This window comes from Mus pahari, chromosome 14 (genome assembly GCF_900095145.1).
Source record: "Mus pahari chromosome 14, PAHARI_EIJ_v1.1, whole genome shotgun sequence".
In the NCBI taxonomy this organism is placed as follows: domain Eukaryota; kingdom Metazoa; phylum Chordata; class Mammalia; order Rodentia; family Muridae; genus Mus; species Mus pahari.
In genome coordinates, this window is record NC_034603.1 from 27,550,187 (window position 1) to 27,571,919 (window position 21,733).

At 47.1% G+C, this 21,733-nt stretch overlaps 1 protein-coding gene and 1 non-coding gene across 4 annotated transcripts in view; both read left to right on the forward strand.

The window, feature by feature from the left end:
* The first annotated feature begins 1,810 nt into the window (after positions 1 to 1,810).
* On the forward strand, positions 1,811 to 1,952 carry LOC115065428. Its single transcript, XR_003845219.1, has one exon. It is a non-coding gene; the product is annotated as a small nucleolar RNA SNORA48 (small nucleolar RNA).
* A 4,492-nt stretch (positions 1,953 to 6,444) lies between these two features.
* Positions 6,445 to 21,733, forward strand: part of Nlrp3 (NLR family pyrin domain containing 3) — a 30,718-nt gene continuing 15,429 nt past the window's right edge. For 2 of the 3 annotated variants that reach the window (XM_021213477.2, XM_021213476.2), the window contains exons 1-4: positions 13,794 to 14,102; positions 16,167 to 16,172; positions 17,633 to 17,746; positions 18,771 to 20,526. In XM_021213477.2, coding sequence (XP_021069136.1) covers positions 13,826 to 14,102; positions 16,167 to 16,172; positions 17,633 to 17,746; positions 18,771 to 20,526 — 2,153 coding nt within the window. In that variant the 5' untranslated portion in view covers positions 13,794 to 13,825. Of the gene's footprint in view, positions 6,489 to 13,472; positions 13,532 to 13,781; positions 14,103 to 16,166; positions 16,173 to 17,632; positions 17,747 to 18,770; positions 20,527 to 21,733 lie in introns of those variants that run through there. The other variant, XM_021213473.2, reaches the window with a different exon arrangement.

A 21,733-nucleotide genomic window follows, 5' to 3' on the forward strand; every position in this document is an offset into this window, starting at 1 on the left:
AGAGATTGGGCCTGTAGGTAAGTCTGTGAGGATTCATTGTCTGTCTCGATTAAGGATTGGTGTGGGAGGGCCCGGCTTACCACGGCTTGTGTCACCCATGGGCTGGTGGTCCTGGGTTATTTGAGAAATCAGGCTGAGCAGGCCACGGGAGCAAGCCAGTAAGCAGCATCTCACCACGGCTTCAGCAACGGTTCCTGCCTCCAGATTCCTGCTTGGAGCTCCTGCCCTCACTTCCTTTAGTGGCCTGGGAGAGTCGTAAGATGAGATAACCCTTTCTTCATCTAGTTGGTTTTGGTCAACGGTGTTTCAGCACAGCAATAAAAACCCTAAGACAGCCACAGGTTGTAACTTTAAATTTTTCAAAACCTATTCTTTTTTTTTTAAAAGATTTATTTTTTATTATACATAAGTACACCATAGCTGTCTTCAGACCCACCCGAAGAGGGCGTCAGAGCTCATTACAGGTGGTTGTGAGCCACCATGTGGTTGCTGGGATTTGAACTCAGGACCTTTGGAAAAGCAGTCAGTGCTCTTACCTGCTGAGCCATCTCACCAGTTCTCAAAACCTATTCTTAATGATAGTTCTAAAACACTTTAACCTCCCTTGTAGCCCACCCCCTACCAGAGGTAGTAGAAAAGAAAGGATAGGGGGAAGTGGACCTATTTAGAAAGGTTCTTTGGAGCAGCTCCCATCTGTGTTGTCTGGAAATCAGCAGTTCTTTTCACAGGTTAGCAGGCAGTGGCAACTCGATCCACTGGCAAACACCTCACAGATACACCAGCAGCCCAGTTCAGTAGGGTTGGGTTCACAACAGAGGTGACACGGCCTAGTGAGACAGCCAGGCCTCAGCCTCAGCTTGAGTCAGCAGGAGGGACCTGGAGGAACACCAGAAGTTCTCAGGTGAAGATCAGCAAAGATGCCAGACCCACAAGCGTTGCACAGCTAGCTGAACCAGCAAGCCAAGCTCTGTCTCCATCGCTCTGTAGAGTCCTATTTCTACCCTTCAAACATTGTGTGTCCTCCATGAGCCTTGTCTCAGCATGGGTCTTGCCTCAGCACACGCATCCAATCAGCCCGAGCCCTTGGAAGCAGCAAGAAACTGCAGCACACCACCAGAAGTTTTTGGTGCATTTATCTCTATGAAGTCCAAACAAATGCAGCTCAACTACACAATGTAAGGCAGACCAATGCATGTGTGTCCTTAGCAAAGAGTCCTTCATCACGTGTCCTTCCATGTGTTTGCTTTAGCAGAACATCCTCTCTCCAGTGTCTGTTTCTGTGAAATGTTCCTTCACGAGTCAGCCTTTTACACCTATGCTCACTTTAACAAAACATTCCTTCACATGTTGCCCCAGCAAACACCATCCAACCAACTTTCCAAAGAACCCTTAACTTTCCACTTCAAGAGATGCTCTGTTTTCGTTATCCTTGTTGACTTTGGAGTTCGGCCCAAACTGTACTATAAAACCTGGTGGCTAAGACTCTCCGGAAGAGAGTGTGCCTTGCTGGCATTAACAGATTTGAAATAACTTTGCTCTAGCAAGGCTCGGGGAAAGCATTTTGGGGAATGCTGGGGATGAATAACAGGGTTGGACATCAAGGGTAATGAGAGCTTTAGTATGGGAGTGTGTTGGAAACATTCTTGGAACCTGGGCAAGACAGGTGCGGGGCATGTGGACTGGAGCAGCTGGCTTGATGAGAGGAGGAGGGCCCAGTGGAACTCTGGGAATTTGTTCAGGAGAGTCTATTGTTACCTGAAAGTCCGGGTTTTAAAAATTACATTATCCACCCCTCCTTCCTCATCCCTTCCACCCTGGCAATGGTTAAAGGGACACCGTATTGGTGGCGTTGTTCTTATATCAGTCAGGGGCAGAGCAGATGGCAGTCCTTTGTTGATCCTAGCTTGATGCCTGGCTTGGTGGCAAAGCTGTCTTATGCCTAGGACTCATAAAAAATCAAATAAAATCTAAGCAGTGCAGCCCATGAGGAGGAAGCCAGAGAGAGACCTGCAGACTGCCATGCCACCCACAGACCTGTCCTCCAGCACATGGCACAAGCAGGCTTACCGCCAGCCACACTGCGCAGAACAGATGGAGGATGTTGCCCAGGGGCTCACCAGTCACCTGGCCAGCCTGCAGTAATCGTCACTATAAGGTGGTGGCAGATGGGAGAGAAAGTAGATCAGTTTGATTGATGAAGAGAGAGGGAATTGGAGACTGGAGAGTGGGGAAGGCTAGTCTGTTACCAGTGGCCAGCCCCACAGCCTGGGGCCATGGTGAGGAGCAGCCTGAGCTGCCTGCCACCTTGCTATACAGGGGCAGAGGTTGATGTTGATGTTGGAGGTTCATATTACCACTAGGGCACGTGAGGATGATCCTGCTCAGGGCAGCCACTGGGGACCACGTGGATGTCCAGGGGCTGTGCATGACCGGCCCCACCCCTCACTGGATGTGGTGTTCTCTTACCAGCAGCAGCACTCAGGGAAGCAGACCTTGCCTGGGCGGCCCTGGTCAAGGGGAACAAGTAAGCCATCCTCGAGCATATAGTGCAAGGCTGAGACATTTCTCTGCCATGAGATTGCATGGGTGTGGGGTGTGTGTGTGTGTGTGTGTGTGTGTGTGTGTGTGGTGCCCTCCCCACTTGCTCCTCACCTCTGTGGCAGTCGGGAGAACTGGCCCTGAGGTCATGAGAGCTGGTGAGCTGTAACTATGCCTTACTAGCTGCAGGACTTGGAAGAGTGAGCCCCGAACCTTGACTGGGCAGTCCAGTGGATGAAGGCATGCATGAGCCAGCCCCAAGGGTCTGAGAGCAGAAAAGCTGACCCTGCATTGGGTGGCATGGCCTGAACAGTGCTGGAGAGCTTGCTTTGGTGGTGCGGATGGTGGTGCTGAACAGTCAGCTACTACCCAGGCCCAGAGCCAGGGCTCTGAGTTGGCCCACCCCAAAATCTGTATCATCTGCAAACGGTTAGGATGCATGCAAGGGCCAGTCCTGCTGGTCCAAAGCTGCAGGATCTCCATGACACAGGGCGACAAGAGGATAACTGGGAGGAGTCCCAATGAGGATCCAATGTTGACAATGTCACAGAAGCCAGAGAGCTTGATCCAGACCAGAGACTCCGTGCAATGAAGATGTGTGGACAGAGGGATAGTCTGTGGGACACACTGTGACATACTACAGCATCCACCGTGATGTGTTTTCTATGTTTTTTGTTTGTTTGTGTGTTTTGTCTTGAGGGGAAGGTTGCCAGGACAAAGGGCAGAAACGAGGGGATGGGGGCATGAGTGAGACTGGGGTGCATGATGAGAAACTCACAAAGAATCAATACAAAGTTTTTTTGTTTTTTGTTTTTTAAAGATTTATTTATTTATTATATGTAAGTACACTGTAGCTGTCTTCAGACACTCCAGAAGAGGGCGTCAGATCTTGTTACGGACGGTTGTGAGCCACCTTGTGGTTGCTGGGATTTGAACTCCGGACCTTTGGAAGAGCAGTCGGGTGTTCTTACCAACTGAGCCATCTCACCAGCCCCCTGTTTGTTTGTTTGTTTGTTTTTTTGCTTTTAAAGAATAAGGCTGGACATGGTGGCACACACCTTTAATCCCAGCATTCAAGAGGTAGAGGCAGGTGGATCTCTGTGAGTTCTAGGTCAGCCCGGTCTACAGAGTGAGTTCCAGGACAGCTAGGGCTACACAAAGAAACCCTGTCTCAAAAAACAAACAAACAAACAAACAAACAAAAAAATTGGGTCTCATACAGCCTGGGCCAGCCTCGAACTCAGTACTCCGTGTACTAGAAGATAACCTTATTTCCTGCTTTTACCTCCCAAGTGCTGGGCTTACATTAATGGCAATCCTGACACATTTCTCATATGCTCCTCCACATCTGGTTTTATGCAGTGCTAGGGATTGAACCCAGGGCCCCTTGCATGCTAGGCACTTTCCTAACTGTGCTACAACCCATTGTATTCTGAGACAGTCATGGTGATGTATGTCTGTAATCCCAGCATTATATATATATATATATATATATATATATATATATATTTATATATATATAAACTCCATTGTGTTTTGACCAAAGTTATTATGGTTGGTTTTAATGCCAATCTGCCACAAATTAGAATCACAAGGGTAGGGAGCCTCATCTGTAGAAATGTCCTGGTTAATGTGGAAAGAGTCTCCCTAAGGAAGATCATCTTGCCTTTTGCTCTCCTGGCCTTCCTGCTTGCTGCTGAGTTGATTTGCCCTGTTAGCCACTGCCACCGCCAAATCCTTTGCTGACAGTATGTTGTATGACAGACTGTTTTGGGGGAGACCCATCGCACATGTCTACTCACCCCAGACTGGGAGCCCACCAGATCAAACTATGGAGTACCACCTAAGCCCAACTTGTTGAGCCAGTGCGTTATTGAGGTTACTTGCAGGGATATGAGTGAAAGTGGTTATTTACAGGAGCAGAAATGACTCAAAGACAGTTGCACCACCAAAGGTCACCCCAAATGGGTGATGTCTTGCCAAAGCTGCAAACCTAGAGCATGCCGTACAGCCTGCAGGGAGCACAACAGGCTGGAGAGTGTCTCTTCCTGGTGCCCCACATGGTCTGCAGCTCTTCCACATAGCTTGGCAGGCAGGCCTCTGGTTCCCAGGCAACTTGGCAAATCTTTGCTTCTTTTTTGTAGCTTGGCTTGTCGGAGACTGATTCTCAGCAGCTTTTACTGCGTACTCTTGCAATTGAGGGGCCTAGTGAATTTGATCACTTTCAGGGACTTCCTGAAGTTTTTTGAGTTGCCTATTTTTCTGTTTTCAGAAGCTTCCATCTCGAGGCAACCGCTACTCGACACAGTAGAAACAGGGTTTTCCAAGCCTTCATCTTGGAATGGGGACCGTAGCTGTCCAGGAACCTTTCTGGCTTCTGACAACAGACTGGAACTACTGAGGCTTCCTGCCCTTCGGGCTGAATGACTACTGGTTATTGCCCATTCCCCTCTCCCAGAGAGATAGTTATTCTGGGATAGTCTAATTGTTGGGCACCTAGCCTCAAGTACCAAGTATGGGGTTCTCAGTGTCTAAGGTGTGATTCCGTCATTGTTATTAAAGGGACTCTAGCCAGCCCAACATGGCAAACGTGATTCTGGCAGGCCTTGCCCTTATCCCTCATTTCCTCTGCCTCGCTAAAAACTGTTAGATTCCATCCCTAAAGCTAGCCTCCAAGATCTATTCCCTTGGTCACCTCCTCCTCCTAAGGCTGACTACCAAGGTCCAACGATCAAAGTATTGAAGTCCAGCAATCAAAAGCCCCATTTGGGTCACCTAACTAACATGCCCAATTAAAACCAAACACCCTATTCAAGAACAGGATTTCCATTTTACTTTCATAAAAATGGTGATTTGCCTATGTGCCACTCATGTCTCCTCTCTGTCCAGAGGCAGTCAGTGCTTTGCCCTATTCCGGGACAAATGCCGCTTCCCCCTCTCCCTTGTTCCCTTCCCCTTCTCCTTCATCCTCATTCTCCTGCCTCTGTCTCTTATTTCCTGTCCTTTGTCTCTCTGGGGCAGACAAATCTTTGTACTCAGAGCTTAGTCTTGGGCGTTCCTGGGCTGATACTTTTCCTTTCAGTACTAGTTAAGTTCACTTAATGAATTCTGTATGCATATGTATGTATAGGTGTATGTATAGGTGTATGTATGTATGTATGTATAGGTGTATGTGCATAAACACACACACAAGCTTGCTTCCTCTAGAGGATCCTGACTAAAACAAAATAATTTCAGGAATGTGAGAAAGGAACTAGACATGATGCTCTGTGGGCTGCTGGCTGAACCTGTGGGCACAGTCATATGGTGAGAATTTGTGTAGAGTCAGGCCAACGTGCAGCTGAAAGGCTTCTGGGAACTTCACCTTCCAGAGGATGCTGAACGAGCTTCTTCTTTTAATTTTCTTCCTGTGGTTATAACCACATCCTTGAGTCCAGGTAATGTAATTTAAAAAGAATAGAATAGTTTATCTGGCTCACAGTTCTGGGGTCTAGGGCGCTTGGAAACATGATGCTAGAAAGATCTCCTCAGTGACAGATGGAAATCTTTTTTTCTGTCTCTCCTATCAATCTATCTACCTATCTTTGTGTCTATGATGTCTGTGTACCATGTGCATATCAATGCTGGTCAAAAGAGAGTGGTGGATGCATTGGAACTGGAATTACAGATGGTTGTGAGCCTTCATGTGGATGTTGGGAATTGAACTTGGGTCCTCCAGAAGAACAGCCAGCATTCTCAAACACTGAATCATTGAGAAGTTTCTCCAGCTGTTTTTTTTTTTATTATTTAATTTTTTTTTTATTTCTTATCTCTTTAAGATGTGGTGTTATGCCTCCCAGGCTGGACCCCTACCAGGTATGTAGCTGAAACTGAACTGGATATCTGATCCTTCAGCCTGAGTGCTAAGATTACCGATGTCCAGTTCATCCACGGTGACTTATGCAACTGAGGTAAGCACTCTTCCAACCAAACTGTGCTTGGTTGTTGTTCATGCAGAATGGGAAAAAAAAGACTGTTGGCTTTAAAGAAAATTTGAATAATATTCAAGAAGCTTGCCAGGTGTGATGAACAGGCCTATAATCCCAACATTCTATAGGCTGAGGCAGGGTGATCACAAACTGAGTCTGTCTGGGCTACACAGTGGGATCTCATCTCAAAAAAAAAAAAAAAAAAAAGGAAAAAAAGTTAGAAGATGTCTTGTTGATCACACTTGGCTCAGATGGTGTGTGTGTGTGTGTGTGTGTGTGTGTGTTGAAAGTCCAAGGGCATGTTCTTGTGTGGCTTTCTTGGCTCTATCACCTCATGCATGGTAAGGACCATACCAAGTGTGGGAAGCCAGAGAGCTTTTAGGAGCCAGGCTTATCCTTCTAATAACTCAAGAGCTCAGGGGCTCCATGAGGTCTATCTCCATCCCTTTCAAGGGTACACTCCCAGGGAAATGACCACACCAGGCTCCAACAAAAGGCTCTGGGGTTACCACACACAAACCAAGAGTGTTAGTTACTACAACGATTCTACCTGCTTTGTTGTGAATGCCCCATTCCTGAGCTCTTGTGTCTTTTGTCTGCTGTATGCCTTTTCTGCTTTTGTTCTATTTATGCCTTTTCCCCCTCTTGTTGTATTTTCTTTTATTAATTTCTATAGTTTTCATGATGGTTTCTTTAAGAAAATCATTACTTTTATTTGAGATAACAGATCCCACCCCCCGGCTCTGTTGAAAAGTGGTTGTAGAATTCAAGAGGCAGAGGCAAGCAGATTTCTGCGGGGGTTAAAAGCCAGTCTGGTCTACATAGTGAGTTGTAGAACAGCCAGGGCTACATAGAGAGACCCTGTCTCAAAAAAGAAAGGAAGAAAGAAACAAAGAAGCTAGAAGGGGGTCGGAAAGAGATACTTTAGTGGTTAAAAGCATCTGTTGCTTTTTCAGGGGACCTGAGTCTGGTCCTCAGAACTTAAGGCAGGAACGGTTTATTTAAACATTTACTATTTTTGTTTATTTTTATTTTATGTGTATGAATGTTTTGCTGTATGTCAGTACACTATGTGTGTGGTACTCTTGGAGGCACTGGAATCCCCACAACTGAAAGTACAAAAGGTTGTGAGCTGTCAGGCGACTGCTAAAAACCACACCCAAGTCTCCTGTAAGAGCGGCAGTGTTTTTAAATGTTGAGCCATCTCTCCAGCCCGAGGGACGTTTATTTTAACTCAGGGTTTCAGGGGAATTTCAGTCCCTCATGCTGGAGAAGGCAAGGTGCCTGGAGTAGCTCCATTTATAGAGGTGGAAGTGTGTGGTTGCAGCCTGCTGGAGGCAGAGAGCAGCCCTGATCCAAAAATGAATTAAACCTTCTAGACTTGCTCCGCCATCCGGGTCCAGTGCTCTAAATGTTCTACAACCTCCAGACACAGCGCCACCTGCTGGGGGTCAGAGGTGCGAGCATATGAGCTTCTGGTAGACGTTTCACATTCAAACCCTAACCCCTTGTCATCTGTGGCTTATTTGATGTACTTAAAAATGTTATTCTAGAAAGGATCCATATCTGCCTTGGGCCCACAGTGGGGTTGCGGGCAGGCAGATGAATCCAGACTTCCTGCTTTCATCTGCTTTTGCTGCTCTGCTCGGAGGGGCGTGGTCTTCTGGAAGCTGATGAGAAGCTTGACAACCTATCCAACCCCTCACATCACAGATTTCTCGTAATTTAACTTGGGCTACTCCGCTTTCCCAAAGCAGCTGCGTCCACTCCCCGTTGATCACAGAAAACCTCCTGCTCCTACCATATACTTCTTAGCTTGTCGCAATGGTGGCCCACAGTGTTCAAAGCCTTTTGGGGGTTAGCTTGCAAATTCAATTCAGCATTTATGAGGAGGGATCAGAGGTTCAGGGACGTGGATTCCTGCCAGTGTGAACAACTTACATGCAAATCCCACATTCTGTTTAACTCCCCCATGGAGTTACCCTCCTCTAACTGTAGGAGCAAGCCTGCCCTGTTCATCATGTAGGTAGATACTCCTAGCTTAAGTCTTTCCTCTCGTCTTCAGTAGGTTGTCTTTGTACCAAACGTTAGTGTGAGTTTTGCTTGGTTTTTGTTTCTCTCGAGTTTATTCGACTTTAAATAACTTGTGGTAGTTTAGCCTTCCGTTTCAGGTCACTGTTCAGAACAAGCTTTTGGGGCTCAATAAAGGCAGTCTTTTTTATTTCCCCGTGTACTCCAGTCTCTGTGTGGCCTGTGTTGTCATGAGATACGCAGAGAATTGCTGTGTGTCCTGGCAATATTTGTTGGTTTCGATCTTCTCATATCTGAAACGAATAAGGAAGCATGTGGATTATCTTCTTGACCAAATGTCATTATCACCGGAGGATCTTTTAAAACATTGGAACCGTATAATACCACTTTGTTCTTCCACTTTTGACCTTCGTCTTACAGAAGAGGCAGGGAGTGGAGGCGGGCCATCAAGTGGTTGCCGCGGTTGGGGTTTGGGGGCGCTGTTGAGCCTGCAGGTTGGAACACTGCCTGTTCTCCAGGAGCCTCTGAGTGACCCGCATTCTGCAAATGGCTGCAGCCAGCTTATAATTGCACAATTTGTCCTCAGAACATTTCTGCTGACTTCTTAGAGCCACAGAAATCTACTAGAATGGCTGGCTTTGTAAATAAGACTGCCAGTTCTGGAACCACGTGCCGGCAAGGAGGCGGAGCCGGTGCCCCCCCCCCCCCCACGTTGGAAAGGAAAGGCGAGGCAGCCATTCATTCATTTCCCAAGTAGTCTGGCAATGCCTTAATCAAGTTTGTGCTGCAGTAACAGAGTAACAGGCCTGAGCTTTCTGGATCTTAATACAAATAGCACTGTGAAGAGAGTGTTGTGAGGAGGAGGCACGTTTATTCCCTTTGCCTGTACAGCAGCATGGAGTGGTTCCTTTTTCCCTAGCCAACATTTATTGTCTTTTTGGTAATATTTATTCTACCAGGCTTGAGCTACTGTCTCATTGTGTTTTGTGTTTGCTTGTGTGAAGCAGAGATGTATAACTGAGGCTGGCCTGAAACTCACTGTGTAGCTCAGGCTGGCCACAACCTTGTGAGGACCTTCCTGTCTCAAGCTCCAGAATGCTAGGGTTACAAAACAGTGCTTCTGTGCTTGGCCTGGTTCCAAATGAAAAGGTAATGATGATGATGATGATGATGATGATGATGATGATGATGATCTACAGTATTGACCAACCAGGCAAGAGGAGTCTACTGGTGCTATAGTGTTGTAGGAGGAAACCAAACAATTTCCTATTGGATTTGAGCCCTGAACATGAGGGAATTCATATTTAGTATTATAAACATGGTCAAACTCCAGTTTCAGGGGTTTGACCTCTTCCGACCTCCCTGGGCACTAAGCACATGACAGATATACTTGTATACATGCAAGAAAAACACTTATTTATTTATTTATTTATTTATTTATTTATTTATTTAAGCAAAAACACTTATACACATAAAATAAATAAATCTAAAAATATGTTTGTTTGTTTCTTAAAAGAATGCAGTACCCATTCCATACCCAGGAGACAGCGTTTTATATCTCTCTCTCCTTCCCCTGCCTCTTCATTCCTTTCTGCCCCTGCCTGTTCACAATGTTTCCCAAGCCGTGCGTGAGTGAAATGCATGTCCTGCATAGGACTGACCGTACAATAGTCTCTCCTTTAAAGATGTTTTCAGGCCAGGCATGGTAGTGTACACCTGCAATCCTAGCACTCAGGAGGCACAGACAGGCAGATCTCTGTGAGTTTGAAGCTAGCCTGGTCTACATAGCAAGTTTCAGGATAGCCAGGGCTACAAAGAGAGGCTTGGTCAATAATAATAAAAAATATTATTATTATTATTATTATTATATAGTCAATTTTATTGATGAACATTTTACAATCCTTGAAATTATGTTCTTTTGTTTGCTTGTTTGGAGGGGGCAAGGCATGCCACAGCACAAGTCAGAGGACAGCTTGTAAGAGCTGGTTCTCTTTTTCAACCATGTGGGTTTCAGAGATTGGACTGGGGTCATCAAACTCACAACAAGCTCTTTTACCTGCTGAGCCATCTTGTTGGCCCTTTACCAACTCTTATGTGGAACTGGGAACCGAACTGAGGGTTTCATACATTCCAGGCAAGTACTCTATCTACGCTCTATCTATAACCTCTTGTCATTTTGATTAACCTGAGGACTGGTAACACTGAGCACTGTTCACACTCCTGTGGGCTTTTGACTTCCTTTTCTGAGTGGTGTTTGCTCATGTCCTCAATGATGGAGTCAAATGAGGATCTTGCATATTTTTGCTATTAACTGCTTATCTAATCCGTGGTTTACAAATGTCTTCTTCAAGGTCATTAGTGGCTTCTTCGAGCCACTCTTGAGTCCTCAGAGCTTTTGCATTCGATTGGTCCTGGTAGTTTATTTTGCCTCTTTCTGCGTTGCTTTTCGGGAGATGTCTAAAAGGCTTCACCACTATATCAACAGGTTTTCCTTGTCTTATAGGCTTTTAGGGCTTCGGGTCTGCTTAGACCCTTATCACTTTGAGTGGATTTAAATGTGGTGTGAGATCAGACAGGGTCCAGTTTTATTCTTCAGCATGTAACTATCCAGATTTCTAGAGACCAACCATGCATTGCTTTTTGCGTTTTGCAGTACTTGGGGCCCAGTACTTGGGCACACCTAGGGTCTTGGGCACGCTCAGTAAGGCAGGGGGCTCCCGTCTTCCTGAGTCTGGCTGGTCTGTTTCTCTTCATTTGAACTCTTGTTGCTTCTGTGCCTGTATCAGCAGAGTCTCTGAGATGTGGGTCTGCCCTTTCACCTGTAGATTAGCATGAGGAGCTGCCTCATACAGGACACTGAGAGAGTATCTCTTGCTCAGAGTTGGCTGAAATCTGTGCCCTGGTCAGACAGTGGTTCTGCAGTGACCAAGGTTGGCAGGGAAGCAGGTCTGTGTGGCCATCAGTTCCCTTGTCCTTCAGGGTATAAAGAAAGCCAAGCACTTTGACTTTTTCCTGGGACACAGCCAATTCTCCACCTCAGCCTGACAGGTAAGACCAAAAGTCATGGAGGAAGACTCCTGCTTTTAAAACTATCAGGAGATGGAGAACACTTGGAGCTGCCCGCTGACCACCTCCATGTGAGGAGAAAGAAATCAGAACCTGGGGTTTCAGAACCTGACCCTGTCCTCAGTTCTCTCTATGCCAGTTCTGCTTGCCACTGCTTACATCCCCTCTCTGGGATCCCAGCCCTCACTGAGCTGCTCGCTGCCTGTGCCGAGCCCTGAGGTCTCATCTTTTCCCACTGTTTCTAAAAGCTTCTGCAGGGAACCCCGGGGAATTCTGGTCTGCAGCCTAGGCTTACACTCAGAACTCTATTGCTTGGGCTTGGAAAATCCATCCAGATGAGTAACTGCTAATCCGCCTTTGACAGTGATGCAAGCTCGTTCACGTCTTGAAGCCACATCCTTCCTGTCTCCAGTGTCACAGTGACCCCTATATATTTATCTCGTTTCCCCTTTATTTGTACCGAAGGCCACTATCTGGGTGAGTACAATTTCATGGAGCAGAGTGGGTGAAAGGTTCAGGCTATTTTTATTGGCATGATTTATCTTAGTCAGTAGACAAGGAATTTCTTTTAGACCCGTCTAACATTAAGGTATTTCTGGGATGTTCTGTTTGCTCTTACATGGTTCATGCATGTTAGGGAGGTGTGTGTTTGTGTGTGTGTGTATGTGTGTGTGTGTGTGTGTGTGTGCAGAAGAAGCAATTAAGGCCGGGCGTGGTGGTGCACGCCTTTAATCCCAGCACTCAGGAGGCAGAGGCAGGCAGATTTCTGAGGTCGAGTCCAGCCTGGTCTACAAAGGGAGTTCCAGGACAGCCAGGCTATACAGAGAAACCCTGTCTCGAAAAAAGAAGAAGAAGCAATTATAGCTCCCTAGGACTTCAACAGCATCCACTCAGGGCGGCAGAGGGTGGACTGCCTGTGAGGGAGGGAATGTGCCGGAAGCCCAGGGGGCAGCTAATGTAACGAGCAAGGCTGTTGTGGCAGGTCTTAGCAGCAGGGAGCAGAGGGCTGAGAACTCCTGGGAAAGACTAGGAACTGAGGGGTCAAAAGTCTAGGAGGATCCGTGGACCGGGGGCAGCAGTCAGCAAGAACACTAGAGATGACAGAAAGATGTGAGGTGCTGCGGGAGACAAGGAGAGGAGATGCAAGAGTGAACACGAGACAGGAGCGTCAAGCTTGGAGCACCTCCAGTGTCACCTTGCTGCCACATGAATATCAATTCGGAGGCTGTCACCACCTTCCAGGCTCTTTCCTCTACCATCTATGGCTTCAGTCTGAGAAAGCCACTTAGTGTCTCTACCACTCAGCAGAAGGAACCTACACACCTCAGTGGAGAAACTAGGTGAGAAAAATAAAAAGAATCAGGACAGCATCTAGGCCCAGAGGAGTTTTGACTAAATGTGAATCACGATGCTCATTATAGATGTGAGATGTTCAAAGAGCTGTTAAGGCGATGTACGCATGTCATCTTCCTCTTTATATGCACCCAATTCCGCCTGGTCAGGTTCTGTCCATCAGTGGGAAATAGGAGAGCACTGAAGGATTGGCTGTCTGTCTGTCTGGGCTGTGAGTCCCTCACTTTGTTGCTCTGAGGTCACTATAGCTTATTTTCCCCTGGCTTCCTCCTTTCTTTGAAAATAAAAGCAAGAAACCAGAGCTTTCCGTTAAAAGAAATCGGGAAGCAATCTCTTCTGCTTTCTCAGTGACTGAAGGAGGAAGCTGAGGTTGAAAAACAGTGAAGGCTGTGCCTAGGTCCCAGCCTCATCACCATGGGTTCTGGTCAGACACGAGTCCTGGTGTCTTTGTATATGCTTGTTCTCTGTGTGCCACATCTGATTGTGTTAATGGCTTTCTCATTTTTATCTCTACAGAGGAACTTTTCTTCCATGGCTCAGGACATACGTCTGGATCTAGCTAAGAGAACTTTCTGGTAAACATTTAGCTTACTCAGTTCTTACTAAGTCAGAGATGGTGACTCGAAAAGTCAAGTGGTATCCTTTTTCCTCTGAATTTTCTGAGTTAAGAAACTTAAAAACCTGTACCAATCTATGGTGTACCCTTAGATGTCTCAATATTAGCATCTAGTTTTCTGGGTTTCTGATAACGTCGCTTTCCAGACGTGGAGGCTTTTAATACGACTCTTCTTTACTCCCGTGGGGTTTTCATTCCTGCTCTGCCAGTGTGGATCTAAGCCCCAAGACCCCCGAAAGGGCTGCTGCTGAAGATGACAAGTGTCCGTTGCAAGCTGGCCCAGTATCTAGAGGACCTTGAAGATGTAGACCTCAAGAAATTCAAAATGCATTTAGAAGATTACCCGCCGGAGAAAGGCTGCATCCCAATGCCCAGGGGCCAGATGGAGAAGGCGGATCACTTAGATCTAGCCACACTCATGATTGACTTCAATGGCGAGGAGAAGGCCTGGGCCATGGCTGTGTGGATCTTTGCCGCGATCAACAGGCGAGACCTCTGGGAAAAAGCTAAGAAGGACCAGCCAGAGTGGAGTGAGTGAACAGAAGGGTTTTTTTTTTTTTTTTTTTTTTTCTTACAGTAAGGTACATGTGACATAAAAGGTGGAATTTTAGTAATTTTACATATGTGGCTTAGCAACAAGGAAGCATATGGTTGTGCAACCAACTTCTCATCTTGCACAAGAGAAGCTCCCAACACACTAGATGATAAGTCCCCGTTACCTAACCCCATCTCCTAGCAACCACCACTCTGTTTTCTGTCCCTGTGAACTTTCCCTCTATAGATTCCTCATGCAGGTAGAATCATGAAGGGCTTGTCTCTTGTGGCTGGCTTATTTCACTTAGCATAATGTCTTCAGGTATATCAGAATTTCCTTCTTAAAAAAGGTTAATGTTGAATATTCACTTGTGTCGATTACATTGTGCTTGTCTCACCTGTGCATATCCATTTGCTATGGATAACTATGTTTATTCAACATCTTCCTTTCTTTGGTTTTGAGTTAGAGTCTCAAGTATCCCAGGCTGGCTCCAAAGTCAGAATCCTCTTTTCTCTGCCTTCTAAGAGCTGGGTGATTATATCCTTTATTGCACAGAAGTGAGCATGTTTGAAATGTTAATGTATGACCATGGGTTTTCCTTCTCTCCTGCTGGGGTACGGGAGGGTGGGGGTGGAGGGAGCAGTGTGCTTTTCCTAATTCTGTAAAAACTCCAGTCTCAGGCTTCACTTACTCCCAGGTGACTATTGTGGCTGACACCACACTGAGTTGGCTCAGTGCTGAGGTCCTTCTCTGGTTCCCCAACCAGCTCATAGAGCAGATGCTTGTCTGCTCTAAACCAGGGAAGCAGCAGAAGGGATTCAGTAGAACCAGGGAAGTCCCAAGCAGAGGATGCTGAGTGGGAGCTGCGGAAGGAAGTAACCACAGGAGCTAAGGATGCTGGGGTGGTGTGGCTCAGTAGTAGAGCACCTCCCTGTTATGCACAGGGACCTGGGTTCCACTGGGCTGGTTGGAGATGAGGAGGGGTGTGGCAAGGCAATGGCGACCCAGGAGAAAGAGACAGAGCTAGGTGGCACTCCGATTGCACCTCACGATGCAGCCGTAATTGTTCCTGTCCTGAGAATGTGTACAACGGGAGTGAAGCGTTTTGTTTTGTTTTGTTTTGTTTTTTAGGTTTTTGTCGAGACAGGGTTTCTCTGTATAGCCCTGGCTGTCCTGGAACTCACTATGTAGACCAGGCTGGCCTCGAACTCAGAAATCTGCCTGCCTCTGCCTCCCAAGTGCTGGGAGTAAAGGCGTGCGCCACCACTGCCCGGCTGGGAGTGAAGTGTTAATCTCAGCAATACAAGTCCTGATTGAGCAATTTAAGATTTTCTTTTTCAAATTAAAACATTAAACATTTTCAACTATTTATATTTTGTACTTGTATGTGTGTGTGTTAGATATGGCACATATGTGGAGGTCAGAGGGCAATGTGCAGGGCTTGGTTCTTTTTACCGTGTAGGTCTTGGGGGTCAAACGCAGGTCATCTGGTTCATGTCTTTACTCCCTGAACCAGCTCTCTCCGGCTCTGTACTTGGTAGTTGGGTTTTGTTTGTTTTATAAGATTTATTTTGGACTGGATGTAGTAGCACATGTCTTTATTCCCAGGATGTGAAAGGCAGAGGCAGGTGGATCTATGGGAGTTAGAGGCCAGCCTGGTCTACAGAGCAAGTTCCAGGACAATCGGGACTATATAACAAAGAGATCAGGTCGCAAAGAAAACCCAAAACACAAGAACCAGAAAACAACAAAAGCTTCACGTGTGTGAGTGTTTTCCTGCATGTCTGTTATGTGCACCGTGCATGTGTTGGCACCTGAGGAAGCTAGAAGAGGATATCATATTCCCTGCAGCTGGAGCTACGGACAGTTGTGAGCCACCATGTGGGTGCTGGGAACTGAATCCAGGTCCTCTGGAAGAGCATCAAGGGCTCTTAGTCCCCAAGCCACCGCTCCAGGCACCCTGTACAAGGCAGTTTTAATGGGTTTTGCTTTTCTTTCAATACCCCCATGATGTAGTTCCTAGTACTGTCGGTGCTTTCAAATGAAGGATGGGAGCCAGGGAGTGGTTTTAATTACCCAGGGCTCCCCAGTCCAGGCCGGCCATAGTAAGAGCAAAAAGCCAGGCAAGACTATAAAAGTATAGCCATGTGACATTGGCTTTTATGTCTGCATTTTAGGCATAAACATTGTCATCAGTATTTGAAGTTCTTTTTGGAGCTGAAGTGAGACGTTACATGAGCATTGGGCTGAGGTTTAGGGGTTGCACGAATGTTTAGATTTTTGTTTTGTGATTCTGTTGCCAGTGGCGCTTTCTTTTCTTTTCTCTTCCCATCCTTCTCTCCTGCCCGTCCTTCTCTAGGTAGGGTCTCACATATAACAGGCTGGCCTCAAGCTCACTGTGTGGCTGAGGATGACCTTGAACTCCTGTTCCTTCTGCCTTCACTTCCTAGATGCTGGGTCTGTGTACCAACACCATGCCTGGCTTATATCCATGCCAGGAAGGCACTTTACCAACTGAGCTACATCCCTGACAATATCTTCTAGAATGATTCTACATCCACAGGAGTATGTCCGTGTCTTTGATCTGTTGTATGTCTTTTCCTGGTGGGGGCATGGTTATATTCCTGAATTTCCCCTAGGAAGAAAGTCCATATTATTCAAATACGCAGTTCTTGGCTGTAGGCACCTGTTGGGACCATCTCGGACTTTTCCGTGGATAACGATGCCTAAGCCTCGGCACAGAGTAAAAAGAACTGCTTTGAATAAAGTGTTACCCAGCATTTTCAAACTTTTCCACATGAATTTCGTAAGCCACTGCTCTGAACTATGTAGTTAGACTGACTGACAGTGTTCCCTTCTGAAGACCTAGAAATCTAGACATGACAGCATAGGATATGGTCCACATGGGCTATGTACATCCAGGTGAGCTCAGGGGAGGGTGGGCCTGTCAGGAGAACATTGTGGATCTCGCACATGGACCCTAAGTCAGGGTGCCGGGGACAGCTAGGGACAGATGACAATGGCCAAGAAACACCGTTTGATCTCATATGTTTTCTGACAGATTTCCGGGCCTGGGAAAGACATTCTGAGCCTGGGGACACAGTTCTGTCTGATGATTGACAGCTCCCCTTTCAGAGTGAGGCCAGCCGAATCATGCCTACTAGGCTTTTGACGCCATAACTGTCAGCAGTCTGCAACCCTTGCGCCATGTTTAGTCCCCTCTCCCCTGCTTTTTCTTTCCTTTTTCTTTGTTTTTCTTCTTTGAGACATGATCTCACGCAGCCCAGGCTGGCCTTGAACTCACTATGTAGCTGAGGATAACTCTGAAGTTTTGGTTTTCCTGCCTCCATCTTCTGAGTGCTAAGCTTAGAGGTGTGTATGCTCTCACGCCTGGCCGAGCCACGTTTCATTCAGACGGAACGGGGAGTGGGGGCCTTTGACTTACCCCACACACTAGGCTCAATTCTGTCCTCTGTGTGAGGACTTTTTTGATGGACTTCGTGTTTTTTTTTCTTTTGGGTTTAGATGACATGTGTGCATCTCACGCCTCTATGGTGTGCCAGGAAGACAGCCTTGAGGAGGAGTGGATGGGTTTGCTGGGGTACCTCTCCCGCATCTCCATGTGTAAAAGAAAGAAAGGTAGGTGTCAAGCTGCTGCCTCCAACTTTGAGACTTGGGACAGGGGGCTAAGGAACTGGAGAGCCCGGGAGTGTGGCCACTCTACAGGGAGCAAGACCTGCCTCAGGAAATCCACCTCCACTGAAGGAACACACGCGTATTCACATGGCTTCAGACTAAAGGTATAAGGCTTAAGTAACAGATTTTCTGGCTGGAGGCCACAGTGCTGGCTTTCTGCCCTATCATGAATGGAAAGTAATTGACACCAGAATTTTGGGGACCTGATACACTCGAGCAATAGAGACAAATTATACCTCCTATTTTTCTTATATTTTTGAGCCCTCTGTCCCACCATACCACCTATTTTTCTTTCTTTTCTTTTTTTTTTTTTTTTAAGATTTTATTTATTTATTATATGTAAGTGCACTGTAGCTGTCTTCAGACACTCCAGAAGAGGGAGTCATATCTCGTTAAGGATGGTTGTGAGCCACCATGTGGTTGCTGGGATTTGAACTCTGCACCTTTGGAAGAGCAGTCGGGTGCTCTTATCCGCTGAGCCATCTCGCCAGCCCACCACCTATTTTTCTAAGCCAATCCTTACTTCCTCTAGAATATAAGCCACTGGCTTTCTTTCCCTATTGTTAAAACATGGCCATGTTTTAATATCCACTTGCATTGTATGTTGCCTCCATACAAATTTGGGAAACAGAAATAGATATTATGAGATCCCTGGAGAACACATTGCCGCCAAGGTTTATGGATTGCAGTCACGTAGGCTTCAAACCAATCATAAAATGGTTGGCTGTTGCCATAACAATTGTGCCACTACTGTATCAATGACTACAGCTTGCTCTATACATTTGAATGTTTGGCAAGCTCATCGCTTCTAGTTGACAGTCAGCACTCTGCATTTTGTTGTTGTCGGTGGTGAATCCTTACAATTCTCAATGTTCCTTCTGTGACAGCAGAGGTCCACTAACAGCTTATTGTTGGGGAATGGATGTGTGGGCTTTTCCTGGATTCTACCTTTCTGTCTCTGCTGCAGATTACTGTAAAATGTACAGAAGACATGTGAGAAGCAGGTTCTACTCTATCAAAGACAGGAACGCACGTCTGGGTGAGAGCGTGGACCTCAACAGACGCTACACTCAGCTCCAACTGGTCAAGGAGCACCCAAGCAAGCAGGAGAGGGAGCACGAGCTCCTGGCCATTGGCCGGACTAAAATGCGGGACAGCCCCATGAGTTCCTTTAAGCTGGAGCTGCTGTTTGAGCCCGAGGACGGGCACTCGGAGCCTGTGCGCACGGTGGTGTTCCAGGGAGCAGCGGGCATCGGGAAAACCATCCTAGCCAGGAAGATTATGTTGGACTGGGCACTGGGGAAGCTCTTCAAAGACAAATTTGATTATTTGTTCTTTATCCACTGTCGAGAGGTGAGCCTCAGTACACCCAGGAGTCTAGCAGACCTGATTGTCAGCTGCTGGCCTGACCCAAACCCTCCAGTGTGCAAGATCCTGCGCAAGCCTTCCAAGATCCTCTTCCTCATGGATGGCTTTGATGAGCTGCAAGGGGCCTTTGATGAGCACATTGGGGAGGTCTGCACCGACTGGAAGAAGGCTGTGCGGGGAGACATCCTGCTAAGCAGCCTCATCCGAAAGAAACTGCTGCCCAAGGCCTCTCTGCTTATAACGACGAGGCCGGTAGCCTTGGAGAAGCTGCAGCATCTCCTGGACCACCCCCGCCACGTGGAGATCCTTGGTTTCTCTGAGGCCAAAAGGAAGGAGTATTTCTTTAAGTATTTCTCCAACGAGCTGCAGGCCAGGGAGGCCTTCAGGCTGATTCAAGAGAATGAGGTTCTTTTTACCATGTGCTTCATTCCCCTGGTCTGCTGGATTGTCTGCACAGGGCTGAAGCAGCAGATGGAGACCGGGAAGAGCCTGGCCCAGACCTCCAAGACCACCACGGCCGTCTATGTCTTCTTCCTTTCCAGCCTGCTGCAATCCCGGGGGGCCATTGAGGAGCACCTCTTCTCTGCCTACCTGCAGGGGCTCTGTTCACTGGCTGCGGATGGAATTTGGAACCAGAAAATCCTATTCGAGGAGTGTGATCTGCAGAAACACGGCCTGCAGAAGACCGACGTCTCTGCTTTCCTGAGGATGAACGTGTTCCAGAAGGAAGTGGACTGCGAGAGATTCTACAGCTTCAGCCACATGACTTTCCAGGAGTTCTTCGCCGCGATGTACTATTTGCTGGAAGAGGAGGAAGAGGGGGTGACCGCGAGGAAGGGGCCGGCAGGTTGTTCAGATCTTCTGAACAGAGACGTGAAGGTCCTACTAGAAAATTATGGCAAGTTTGAAAAAGGCTATCTGATTTTTGTTGTCCGATTCCTCTTTGGCCTTGTAAACCAGGAGAGAACCTCCTATTTGGAGAAGAAATTAAGCTGCAAGATCTCTCAGCAAGTCAGACTGGAGCTGCTGAAGTGGATTGAAGTGAAAGCCAAGGCCAAGAAGCTGCAGTGGCAGCCCAGCCAACTGGAACTGTTCTACTGCCTGTACGAGATGCAGGAGGAAGACTTTGTGCAGAGCGCCATGGACTACTTTCCCAAAATTGAGATCAACCTCTCTACCAGAATGGATCACGTGGTTTCCTCCTTTTGTATTAAGAACTGTCATAGGGTCAAAACACTTTCCCTGGGGTTTTCCCACAACTCACCCAAGGAAGAAGAAGAAGAGAAGAGAGGAAGTCGACCCTTGGATCAAGTTCAGTGTGTTTTCCCAGACACTCACGTTGCCTGTTCTTCCAGGTAATTTGGCTTCAGGCCGATGGTAGCATGTGCCTTACGCTTTCTGGCTACTTTTCCTCCCTCCCCCCTTCTCTCCCTCCCTCCCTTGCCCCTTTCCTCCCTCCTTCCCTCCCTCCTTCTTTTCTTCCTTCCTCTCCTCTATTTCTGAATATTTTCCGAATATAATTGCCAAGCTTCATGATAACAGGACCGCCACCCTCTCGTTGGTAGAGAGAGACTTAGGCAAGGTGGATGAATGGGATTGAAAACAAAACCCAATGAACTAAGAAGTAAGCGTTTGGGAGAATATCGCTCCCGCGCACAGTACTGGGTGGACTGTGGCGCTGTGTGGATATAATAGACTGTGTAGATGCCCGTTGCTTGAATTCTAGGGTAGCTCTAGCACACTGTTCTTCAACCCACGCTGCTGTAATGGATGCCAGAGTGAAGACAAAAGGCTTAGGTATTACAGTTGTGGAGGATGGGAAGTCTAAAGACAGGTCTCCCCCACTCCCCGCCCCCATTGGCCAGCTCTGCAGGTCTCCCCTGCACAAGATGCTGACATTCTCTATGAGGGTCTGTCAGCATGGCCAACCGTCCCCCTCACCTCCTGATCCCGTCGTTCTGAGACGATGGTGTCTATCTGAGATTTTTAAGGGTAGGGTGGACGTGCAGACTGTGCCAGTGGGAGAGGGGGAGAGAGAGGAGATAAGAGAAGGCAGACTTGTTCTGTAAGGACCTAATACAAGGTGGAGAAACGATCAAACGCCTGACAAGAACCGGACTCTGCTACTGCCCCTGATGAGAACTGAGCTCTTACTTCAGGTAACAGCCAGTTTTCTTGCAGGATACAGGCTAAGTTTATCACAGGACCTTCCAAGAGAACTAGCTAAGTGCATATCCGCCATCAGAGATCCAGAGTCACAAACCCAGTCCTGCATCTATACAAAGAAGCTCAACTCTTGTTGAAAGCTAGGGTTTCATGTAGCCCAGGCTAGCCTTGAACCTGAACTCATTCTGTAACTGAGAATGACCTTGAACTCTTTATCTTCTAACCTCCGTGTTCTGAGTGCTAGGACTAGAGGTATTGGCAAACATGCTCTGTTGTTAGGTAGTGTAAGGGGCCAAATCCAGGGTCTCAAACCTGCCAGTCAAGCCTCTGCCCACTAAGCTACGTCCCATCCACAGGCTCTCTGCATTTTAGTAAGTGCTACGGGGTGTTCTAATG